The 12,352-nt window shown below is 47.8% G+C and overlaps 1 protein-coding gene across 2 annotated transcripts in view; it reads right to left on the minus strand.

Annotated features, from left to right (window-relative positions):
• Positions 1-12,352, minus strand: part of THAP4 (THAP domain containing 4) — a 55,069-nt gene that overhangs the window by 10,786 nt on the left and 31,931 nt on the right. For both annotated transcript variants that reach the window (XM_034955582.4, XM_008965605.3), the window contains 2 exons: positions 9,770-9,879; positions 8,698-8,801 (listed from right to left, as the gene is read on the minus strand). In XM_034955582.4, coding sequence (XP_034811473.2) covers positions 8,698-8,801; positions 9,770-9,879 — 214 coding nt within the window. The remainder of the gene's footprint in view (positions 1-8,697; positions 8,802-9,769; positions 9,880-12,352) is intronic.

A 12,352-nucleotide genomic window follows, 5' to 3' on the forward strand; every position in this document is an offset into this window, starting at 1 on the left:
TTCTTAGTAGAGATGGGGTTTCACCATGTTGTCCAGGCTGGTCTCGAATTCCTGACCTCAGGCGATATGCCCACCTTGGCCTCCTACAGAGCTGGGATTACAGGCGTGAGCCACCGCACTCAGCCCTGCATTATATCTTTAAAAAGCTGTTAAAAATACGTGAGACAGCCGGGTGTGGTGGTTCACATCTGTAATCCTGGCACATTGGGAGGCTGAGCTGGGCGGATCACCTAAGGTCAGGAGTTCAAGACCAGCCTGACCACCATGGAGAAACCCCATCTTTAATAAAAATATTAAATTAGCCCAGTATGATGGCACGTGCCTGTAATCCCAGCTACTCGGGAGGCTGAGGCAGGAGAATCGCTTGAACCCAGGAGACAGAGGTTGCGATGAGCTGAGATGGCGCCACTGCACTCCAGCCTGGGCAACAAGAGCGAAACTCTGTCTCAAAAAAAAAAAAAAAGAAGAAATACATGAGACATGCTGAGTGACAGGTATATGGCAAACAAACATGGACACAAACAAGGCAGCAGCAGTCACTCCCCAGCTTCCACCACCAGCTCCCCGTACTGAGGCAACTGTGCCTCCCTCTACCAGCAGAGGGTGACATGAGAATCTGGGCCTCAGCTGTGCCCAGACACTGGGAGCAAGAACCAGGCAGAGGCTGCTGCAAGACCAGCCCCGGAACGACCCTGGGCACTGAGGTTCTGAAGGGCTTCCCTAGTTGGGACATTTCACTCCTGTCGCTACAATGCGATGCTGGGCAATGGAGCGCGTCCCGTGGGCTGCACGTGGAAAGGATGCTGGAAGCTCACACCTGTTTCCTCCAGACTCTGCCCCGTGCCCTGCCCTGTGCTGACCGTGCTCCATGTCCTTCCGCTGTAATAAGTCAGCTCCTGCCACGTCCTATGAGGCCTCCCAGTGAACCTGGCTGGGGGTGGTCCAAGGGACCCCAGACATCTAAAGGTGGCCTATAAGATCCAATCCAGAACCAAAACAAACAAACAAACAAACATAAAATTAAAAGCAACTTGGGGCGGGGCATAGTGGCTCACGCCTGTAATCCCAGCATTCTGGGAGGCTGAGGAGGGCGGATCACCTGACGTCAGGAGTTTGAGAACAGCCTGGCCAACATGGTGAAACCCCGTCTCTACTAAAAATATAAAATTTAGGCAGGCATGGTGGCATGAGCCTGTAATCCCAGCTACTTAGGAGGCTGAGGAAGGAGAACCACTTGAACCTGGGAGGCAGAGGTTGCAGTGAGCCGAGATCATGCCACTGCATGCCAGCCTGGGCGACAAGAGTGAGACTCTGTCTCCAAAAAAAAAAAAAAAGGCCGGGCACGGTGGCTCATGCCTGTAATCCCAACACTTTGGGGAGGCTGAGGTGGGCAGATCACTTGAGGTCAGGAGTTGGAGACCAGCCTGGCCAACATGGTGAAACCCTGTCTCTACTAAAAATACAAAAATTAGCCAGACATGGTGTCGCATGCCTGTAACCCCAGCTACTCGGGAGGCTGAGGCAGGAGAATCGCTTGAAGCCGGGAGGCGGAGGTTGCAGTGAGCTGAGATCAAGCCATTGTATGCCAGCCTGGGCGACAGACCGAGACTCCGTCTCAAAAAAAAAAAAAAAAAAGGCAGCTTGGAAGGAATACAGGTATGGTGGAGGAAGAAGAAAACCAAAGTCTACCATTAGTGTCCTTGGGGAGGTGGAGAAATTGTGTCCATGAATGAAATGAGAACAGGACGCCAAGAACGAGGTGCATGGAAGACAAGGGGGATCAGGGAGTATGAGTTCAACAGCAGAACAAAATCTTCCATACAACTACTGGACATCAACAACGAGGAAACCTCCCAGAAAACAGAGCAAGAGACGGGAGGAAAAAGCAAGGGAGATCAGAAAACACAAGGCCACTTCAGGAGTTCCAAGAGAAGGGGGTAGTGGGGAGGGAGTCTCAGGACGGCAGCTCTACTCCTTGGTCTTAACAGAGCAGATCAAGCAGCTCTGAGAGTTCCGCAGGTGGAATTCAGGTATCACATCTGAGTACCCAAGCTGAGTTTTAGATACCGGCAGAACGCATGGTGCTGACTCAGGGATAAGCATGTAAACACTAAGCAAACAAACAAACAAAAATAACATTTTTAACTCAAAAAAGGTACACGGAAAAGGAACAGCCATCGTGGAGCCCATGATCTGGCTGTGAGCGTGGGGACTCGGCTGTAACAGTGGCAACCCAGTAAAATCAGGACACACACTCTCCGGGAAGGCGGGAGTAGGACATGCATGGGAACTGAGTTGGGGTCTTGGGTACGGGAGCAGAATCTTCTTCATCCACGGTGAGCAGACGCTCGGTCAGTAAGGCGTAGTCAGCAATGTTAAGAGGAAGCAATCAACACACCTCATGGCTAAATATGGAGCTAAAAACTAAATGAATCAGTTCAAAGAGTTGAGACTGTTTACCTCTAACGAACAAGAAATAAGGGTCAGTTGAGTGGGAACACTACGTAGCAGAACTCACAAACTGACAGATGAAGAAGAAAAAAGGGCCAAAGAGAATTTCAATCATGATTAGGAAGTCTGATTTAAAGACAAACAGCCACGGGTTGCTTAAGGACAGATACATTCTGAGAAATGTGCCATTCAGTGATGTCATCATTGTGCAAACATCACAGCGTGCACCTACACAAACCTAGATGGAATGGCCTCCTCCAACACAAACCTAGACGGAATGGCCTCCTCCACACTTCGGCTCTCTGGGACAGCCCATGACTCCTTAGCTAGAAAAACCTGCACAGCATATAGTTACGTGTATATGTATAGGTACGGTAGACAGACTGTCCTATATACACTATAGGCAACTGTAACACAATGCAAAGTCTTTGTGCATCTAAACATAGGAAAGCTGCAGTAAAAATTCAGTATAAAAGATTTTTAGGCCAGGCGTGATGGCTCATGCCTGTAATCCCAGCACTTTGAGAGGCTGAGGTGGGCGGATCATGAAGTCAGGAGTTTGAGACCAGCCTGACCAACATGGTGAAACCCCGTCTCCACTAAAAATACAAAAATTAGCCTGGCGTGGTGGCGCGGGCCTATAATCCCAGCTACTCAGGAGTCTGAGGCAGGAGAATTGCTTGAACCCCAGAGGCAGAGGTTGCAGTGAGCTGAGATTGTGCCACTGCACTCCAGCCTGGGTGACACAGCAAGACTCTGTCTCAAAAAAAAAAAAAAAAAAAAAGAAAGAAAAAAAAATCTAAATTGTTGCCTTCAAAACATTTGCGGAAAAAATAAAAAAGATAAAAAGGTCCACCTGTCGCCCAGGCGCAGTGGCTCACGCCTGTAATCCCAGCACTTCGGGAGGCAGAGGTGGGCAGATCACGAGGTCAGGAGATGGAGACCATCCTGGCTAACACGGTGAAACCCCAACTCTACTAAAAATATAAGAAATTAGCCTGGCGTGGTGGCGCGCACCTGTAGTCCCAGCTACTCAGGAGGCTGAGGCAGGAGAATGGAGTGAACCCAGGAGACGGAGCTTGCAGTGAGCTGAGATTGCGCCACTGCACTCCAGCCTGGGCCACAAAGCGAGACTCCATCTCAAAAACAACAACAACAACAAAAAGTCCACCTGTCTGGGGCAGGCACCATGAGTGGAGCTGGCGGGACTGGCAGTTGCTCTGGGTGAGTCAGTGAGTGAGTGATGGGTGAATGTGAAGGTCTAGGACATGACTGTACACTACCATAGACTTTATAAATACAGTACAGTTAGGCTGCATTAAATTTATAAACATATTTTTATTTTTAAAAAGTAATTGTGCTACATTAGATGGCTTCTTTCACTCATGAAGTGAGAAATTTTTCAGCTCCATTACAATCTTATGGCCTGACCATCATAAGTGGGGTCTGTCAGTCCGTCACTGAAGGAAACTTTTTTCCCCAAGATGGAATTTCGCTCTTGTCGCCCAGGCTGGAGTGCAGTGGCGCGATCTCGGCTCACTGCAACCTCCGCTGCCTACCAGTTTCAAGCGATTCTCCTGCTTCAGCCTCCCAAGTAGCTGGGATTACAAGTGCCCGCCATCACGCCTGGCTAATTTTTGTATTTTTAGTAAAGACAGGGTTTCACCATGTTGGCCAGACTGATCTCGAACTCCTGACCTCAGGTAATCCACCTGCCTCAGCCTCCCAAAGTGCTGGGATTAGAGGTGTGAGCCACTGCGCCCAGCTGGAAAACTTCCTTATGCAGCACATAAAGCTACAGAACTCTGAACCTAACAAGGAAGACACATTTCCCCCAATACATATTGGAAAGATGATAAACACTGACTTTGTATTTGGCTACAAACAAAGTCCCAGGAAATTCCCCCAACACTGTAATAACAGGGACAGCTCCTTTCACCCCCGCACAAGCCTAGCAGGACTGGCCCTCCAAGACCCAGCTCTTCTTGCCTCCTGCTCTCCTTCTAGCCTCAAGGTCCCTGCCTTCTGTGTGTGCTTCCTGGCTTCCTCAGTCCTGCTGATGTCAACCCAATGGGGAGGCCCAGCCCCTCAGGTTGTGCTTCCAGCTTCTGTCCATTAAGTCGCTCGGTAGAGGTCCCCAAAGCCCCCAGGGTGCAGGGGCTGCATGGCACAGAGCCTTCCCCTGAGCGTCATGCCCAGGCTTCGCAACTCCATCGTCTCTGTCTCCTCCCTCTATTTGCAGAAAAAGAGCCACTTTTTGTTAAATTAATAAAACCCAAATCTAGTTATTTAGCAAAAATAAACATGCAAACAAAAAAAACCAAAAAACCCTGGTAAAATAGATAACCTCTGACAAGTATGATCAAGAAAAAGAGAAAACACACACAAAACATCAGTAAAAGAGAAGTGACATAGAACAGCAGATCAAGAGAAAACAGTATCTATTACTTCTTCCAAAAATTCTGAAAACCTCATGAAACGGACACTTTTGCAGGAGAACATGAATTTGCAGATGGAGCCAAGTAAGAATGTGGAGAGACGAGCAGTCACGGAACAAAGGAAAAGCACAGCTTAGGTCTGGTTACCAGATACCTTCCCAGAGAGGCCGACCAACTCCCACGGGGCCACCCTTTGCCAGAGAACATTTGCAAAAGCTAAGAAGCTCCCAGCTAGCCTGTGCATAACTCCAATACCAAAATGGACAATGATGTCTAAAAACAACGTATCATGACAACTCAGGGTTATCCCCCAAAACAACCATGATCCAACACTGATGAGCTATTAATATAATTTATTACAGCAGTCCCCAAACTTTTTGGCCCCAGGAACTGGTTTCATGGAAGACAATTTTTCCACAGCTGTGGGGGTGGGGGTGGTTTTGGGATGAAACTGTTCCATCTTAGATCATTAGGCATTAGATTCTCATTAGAAGCAAAACCTAGATCCCTCATATGCACAATTCACAGCAGGGTTCCTGCTCCTATGAGAATCTAATGCTGCCACCTGATGGACAGGAGGTGGAGCTCAGGAGGTCATGCCCACTCACCTGCTGGCCACTCACCTCCTGCAGTGAGGACTGCATTAACAGCTTCAAGAGGAAGACAAGGGGGAAAAACAGATTCATCCCCAACAGGTTATAAAAGCATTTGATGAAATTCAAAATTCATTTCTGAATACAATTCTTGGCATACTAGAAACTGAATCTTCTTAACCTGAAAAAGACTACCTTTACCAAGATACGCACCTGCACTGGAAAAAAAAAAAAGTAGAAAAATTTTACAACTAAAAAAAAGGCTATCCGGCTGGGCGCAGTGGCTCATGCCCAATCCCAACACTTTAGGAAGCTGAGCCGGGTGGGTCACTTGAGATCAGGAATTCAAGACCAGCCTGGCCAACATGGTGAAACCCCATCTGTACTAAAAATACAAAAATTAGCTGGGTGTGGTGGTGCATGCCTGTAACCCCAGCTACTCGGGAGGCTGAGGCATGAGAATCGCTTGAACTCAGGAGGCGGAGGTTGCAGTGAGCTGAGATCGTGCCACTGCATTCCAGCCTGGGCAACAGATTGAGACTCTGTCTCAAAAAAAAAAAAAAAGCTACCTTCTTATCTACCAGTAAGTAATCTACAGTGAGCATCTTACAGGTGGTGACACACAGAACTATTTCCACTAGAGTCAGGGACAAGCATGCAACAAACATTCACGCCTGTTGTTCTATCCATGCTGTGCCTAAGATCCTGGCTGTCTGAAAGTTACACCAGTGGCCCAGTTCAACACAGAGAAATCAGAAGTGTCCACACAATTATCAATAATCAATCTGAAGATTAAATGGGAAAAAAATCTATTTACAAGCAACAAAAATGATAAAACACTTGAGTTTACCCTAACATGAAATGTACAAGACCTGTATAATTAAAACTATAAAGAAATAAAGCTTTTCTATATACTAAAATACACAAAACATGACCTAAAGTCACCGTAATACACTGTCACGCTGCATATTGCTACCCATGAAAATGTCAATTCTACCCAAATTCATTCATGTATTCAATGCAGTCTTGATGTACATTTTATAAGCCTTGAGATGTTTATTCAAAAGTTCATCTAGAAGAGGAAATGCTTAAGAATGAGTAAGAAAATTTGGAGAAAAAATGTGGGAAACGTTCCCTTAGACATTAACATGTAATATACAGCTGTGAGAGCTAAAAATGTGTTACTGGTAAGGAAGTGGACAAGCAGACGAAGAAAGACAAACAAGGCTGGGCACAGTGGCTCATGCCTGTAATCCCAGCACTTGGGAGGCTGAGGCAGGCGGATCACTTGAGGTCAGGAGTTTGTGACCAGCCTGGTCAACATGGCTACTAAAAATACAAAAATTAGCTGGGCATGGTGGCACATGCCTGTAATCCCAGCTACTCGGGAGGCTGAGGCAGGAGAATCACCTGAACCCGAGAGGTGGAGGCTACAGTGAGCTGAGATTGTGCCACTGCACTCCAGCCTGGGCAACAGAGCAAGACTCCTTCTCAAAAAAAGGAAAAAAGAAAAAAAGAAACAGACCCCTATATTTATGTGGATGTGGTTTAATGTATGTATGACATTCCAAATCTGTGGAGTCAGGATGGAATTCGATGAATGGTGTTGGGACCACTGGGTCACTCATCTGGGAGAGTTAGAATTATACGCTGCGTCACTCAAAAAACAAATGTGAGAGAGATTAAAGGTCTAGGTGGTAATGTAAAAAGGAAAGCTGTAAGAATACAAGAAATGAAAGAACAGGCTGGGCGCGGTGGCTCACGCCTATAATCCTAGCATTTTGGGAGGCCGAGGCAGGTGGATCACAAGGTCAGGAGATCGAGACCATCCTGGCTAACACAGCGAAACCCTGTCTCTACTAAAAACACAAATAAATGAGCTGGGTGTGGTGGCGGGCACCTGTAGTCCCAGCTACTCGGGAGGCTGAGGCAGGAGAATGGCGTGAACCCAGGAGGCAGAGCATGCAGTGAGCCGAGATTGCTCCACTGCACTCCAGCCTGGGTGACAGAGTGAGACTCCGTCTCAAAAAAAAAAAAAAAAAAAAAAGAAAGAAAATGAGAGAATATTTTTATCATTTTGGAGTGGTTTTATCATTTTGGAGTGGACAACAACTTCCTTAGCAAGAACCCAAATCCAGACATTGTAAAGGAAACAGCCCAGAGGCAACAACAGGAAAGCTGAGCACCTGTGGGGCACAGCCCATCATGGACCAGGCCACAGACTAGGGAAGTATGTGTCACAAATAAAGCAGACAACAGATTAACCCATGGCATACAGAAAGCTCCTACAAATCTTTAAAAAAAAAAAGGACAATCTGGCCAGGCACGGTTGTTCATACCTGTAATCCCAGCACTTTGGGAGGCTGAGGCGGGTGGATCACCAGAAGTCAGGAATTCAAGACCAGCCTGACCAACATGGAGAAACCCTGTCTCTACTAATAATACAAAATTAGCCAGGCGTGGTGGCGCATGCCTGTAATCCCAGCTACCCAGGAGGCCGAGGCAGGAGAATCGCTTGAACCTGAGAGGCGGTGGTTGCGATGAGCCGAGATCCCACCTTTGCATTCCAGCCTGGGCAACAGAGCGAAACTCCGCCTCAAAAAAGAACAATCCATAGAAAAACAGGCAAAGACTTTAAATATCAAGTGCACAGAATAAGAAGCATAAACGGCCAGTGAGCATGGGGAATGAGCCCTCCTGCTTCTAAGTTAGATTCAAAACATGAGTGAGATTTCATCTTTTATTTCTCAGATTTGAAAGGACCGAAATTCTGAAAATACACCATGTTGTTAAGGAGTAGGGAACCAGCTGCCCTCATGCAAGAGATAGTGGGAGGATAATCATGAAGAAATACAATCTAACAGTGTGTATCAAATTTAAAATGTACCTATCCTTTGATCCAGCAATTTAACTGGGAAAAATTTATCAATAGATATGGATATACCTGTAAACGTGGACAACCCAAATGCAAAAGGATGTTTGTGACAAACAACAAACCTCAAAAAAACCACACCACCGACCAGCCGAGGAGGGGGCAATGAATTTAGGGAACATCCACCCTGGATGGTCCGAGACGGGAAAAGGAGGAGACAGTGAAGACAGGCCCGTGAGACACAGTGGCAAGACACGCGCTACCTCACGGAGGAGGAAGAGGCTGACTCCACAGATGCTGCAAATTCAAGACAGGAGCGTGCTGGGGGCAGGGCTGGGCTCACCTGCTCTACATGGGGCTCCTTGGCGAAGGAGATCCTGGCGATGGAGTGGGATGCGATGCACAGCTCCTGCCCGTTCACCTCGCCCTCCTCCACTTCCACCACGCCTGCAAGGGAAGGGCAGTCAGCTCACCCAGCAGCTGCTCGGCTTGCAGAGAGGCAGCCTTGACTCTCCTTGCCTGCAAGCCGGGACTCCACAGGAGGCCCCAACTCTACAGCTGTGGAAGCAACGATATTTCTCCTCCTCCCCACTTCACCCTGTGGATACGGAGGGAAAGCCACAACTCTCCTCACAGCACAGGCAGGTGCTCTATGGAAGGCCACCCTCTCCAGACTGGGCCCCAGCCCTCCCACCTCCACCCACCAATCAGCCTGGCAGAACCACCCCTAGCACATACAGTGGCAGAAGTTGCAGGTGGGAATGGACGTCCAGGAAGAAACACTGATCTAGAGTCACGCATGCTGGTTTTTTTTTTCTTTTTTTTTTTGAGACAGAATCTCGCTCTGTTGCCCAGGCTGGAGTGCAGTGGCGCATTCTTGGCTCACCGCAACCTCTGCCTCCCAGGTTCAAGTGATTCTCCTGCCTCAGCCTCCCAAGTGGCTTGGGATTACAGGCATGCACCACCACACCCAGCTAATTTTTGTATTTTTAGTAGAGACGGGATTTCAGTATGTTGGCCAGGCTGGTCTTGAACTCCTGACCTCAAGTGATCTGCCCACCTAGGCCTCCCAAAGTGCTGGGATTACAGGTGTGAGCCACTGTGCCCAACCTGTTTTCCAGCAATTCCTAATGAATGCACACAGCTGATGGCCATTTCTGCAGATGTGGCACTGGGTAAACGGGCCCTCATGGTCAGGGGGCTGCACGCACACAACCTGTGTGCAGGAGGCCCCTACAGCTACACAGTCGGCCCCGCAGGCTCCCACGACCACTCTCAACACTCAGGGCCATCCCCACGGTCCCCACCAGCACATGCCTCAGCAGGGTCGCACATGGGCATCCCTGCACCCCTGCTTCGAATGCAGGCAGCAGCCTCCCATGGCCAGCCCTCCCGCCCCGCAAGCTGGGCCTCACCTGTGTTCTGGGCGCTGACAAAGGCCACCTTGTTGGTGTCGGGCTTGAGGCGAATGAAGCCACACTCTCTGTGCATCGGCTTGCGCGTGTCCGGGTGGAAGGAGTTGAACCTGGACGGGAAGTTGGAGTTGAGAAGCCCAGGCACTGGCCTCCAAGATGGCGTGGGCTGCGTGGATGCCAGAACTGTCCAGGCTGCCCTCCAGGTGGCTGCTCCAGCCACACCCGCACACCTGTCTGCCCCTACCACCACCTTGCTCATTTTGGCTGTGTCTGTCTTACCTGCTGACCCTCAGATCCTGAAGACGGGCTGTTCCAGCCACGCCCACACACCTGCCCGCCCCCTCCAGCACCTTGCTCATTTTGGCTGTGTCTTACCTGCTGACCCTCACCTCCTGAAGACAGCACTGTTCTTAATCACCTCAGGGCATATCCTTGCCCTGGGCCCGTTAGCCCAGGCCTCACACAGTGTCAGCCCTCAGCACTCCCTTGCAGTAAACCTCACCCTAACACAATCTTTCTCTTTTGAGCTATGCTCTTGTGTAAGAATCTAATCAATTCCTACGGTAAAAAACAGAACAGGTGCTGAGTTATGGTATGGTTTCTTATCACCCTTCATCATTAGTGCAAATTCTCAACAGTAAAAGACAGGCACCTGCATCTTGAACTGAGGGCACAAAACCACGGCTTAAAAACTAACTCGCTGGCATGGTGACTCAAGGCCGTAATCCCAGCACTTCAGGGGCCCAGTCGGGTAGATCTCTTGAGCCTAGGAATTCGAGACAGGGCTGGGCAACACAGACCCTGTTTCTACAAAAATAAAAACAAAAAAATCAAACCCAAAAAAAAAAAGCCTCATTTATCATTTCACCAACCTTATGAGTTTCTATAGGGAATCCATCTCTATGATTCTTAGAGATAAACTTTATTTATTTATTTTTTTGCTCTGTCACCCAGGCTCGTCGCGGACTCAGCTCACTGAAACCTCCGCTTCTTGGGTTGAAATGATTCTCCTGTCTCAGCCTCCTGAGTAGCTGGGATTACAGGCGCCCACCACACCCGGCTAATTTATTTATTTATTTATTTATTTATTTTTTGAGACAGAGTTTCTCTCTTGTTGCCCAGGCTGGAGTGCTATGGCGCTATCTTGGCTCACTGCAACCTCCGCCTCCTGAGTTCAAGCGATTCTCCTGCCTCAGCCTTACCGAGTAGCTGGGATTACAGGCATGCACCACCATGCCCGGCTAATTTTGTAATTTTAGTAGAGACCAGGTTTCTCCATGTTGGTCAGGCTGATCTTGAACTCCCAACCTCAGGTGATCTGCCCACCTCAGCCTCTCAAAGTGCTGGGATTACAGGTGTGAGCCACTGTGCCCAGCCACACACCCGGCTAATTTTTGTATTTTTGTATTTTTTTTTAGTAAAGACACAATTTCACCACATTGGCCAGGCTGGTCTCGAACTCTTGACTTCTAGTGATCCACCTGCCTTGACCTCCCAAAGTGCTGGGATTACAGGCGTCAGCCACCGCACCTGGCCAAGATAAACTTATTTATTTATTAAAACAAATTTTTTTAGGGTCTCACTGTGTTGCCCAGGCTGGTCCTGGACTCCTGGACTCAAGTGATCCACCCGCCTTGGCCTCCCAAAGTGCTGGGATTACAGGTACGAGCCACCGTGCTGGGCCAAGATAAATTTCTGTTGGGCTAGTGATGGTACTATACCTTCTAGAATGGTACATACTCACTAACATAACCCCGACAAAGAAATACATTTATACCATATTCTAGGACACACACACAAACACACATACCATCACGTTTACTGAAATATATTTTCCACTCTGGTTCATTTTTCTTCGAATGCTAGTCACAAAATTGACTTTCTGACCTTTTCGTGGGTTATAATCTATAGTTTAAAAAAGACTGCTTGGGTTCTGGGTTATTTTGTATTACCCAGAATTCTCACCTTTTGGTTTATGTGCAGATGTATTACTTTGACCTCATGCATTCAATCAATAATAATATAAAAAGGTATGAGATATTTTTAAAAACAATGAGATCTTCTAAAAGGGGATGGAGGGTCTCAGAGCTGGGGGTCCGAGAGCCAGGTGCCCAGCCCCGTTCTGAAACTGCTAGGCATTAGACAAATAGTACCAAGTTGGTTTAATAAGATTCTTAACATATAGTTGTGTAATGGAGACTAAGGAAGGGTTTGCTTTTTATATTTTGTTTAAACTTTAAAAAAACTGTGTATTACTTCTATAATTAAAAAATAAAGATACTTCAACCACTCCCCATCCCCGGTGGCTCTCCTCTACTTCAGAGGCCTACACTGCTATCTCCCTAAAAGCAGGCAATTTCTCCACCTGTGGGGTGCAGGTGGTGGGAAGGGATACTGAGGGACCTCAAGGGGCTTTTGCTTTCTTGTACGGTAAGAATATGAGAACCACATACTAACAGCTTCCTTGTGACCCCAAATAGCTCAGGGGTACGTGTAAAATACAACCATGCACTATTATTTTCAGTAATACTGGGTGACTAATTTTTTTCTTTTTTTTCTGAGACAGGTTCTCACTCTGTCACC

The sequence above is a fragment of the Pan paniscus genome, chromosome 13 (genome assembly GCF_029289425.2).
Source record: "Pan paniscus chromosome 13, NHGRI_mPanPan1-v2.0_pri, whole genome shotgun sequence".
Taxonomy (NCBI): Eukaryota; Metazoa; Chordata; class Mammalia; order Primates; family Hominidae; genus Pan; species Pan paniscus.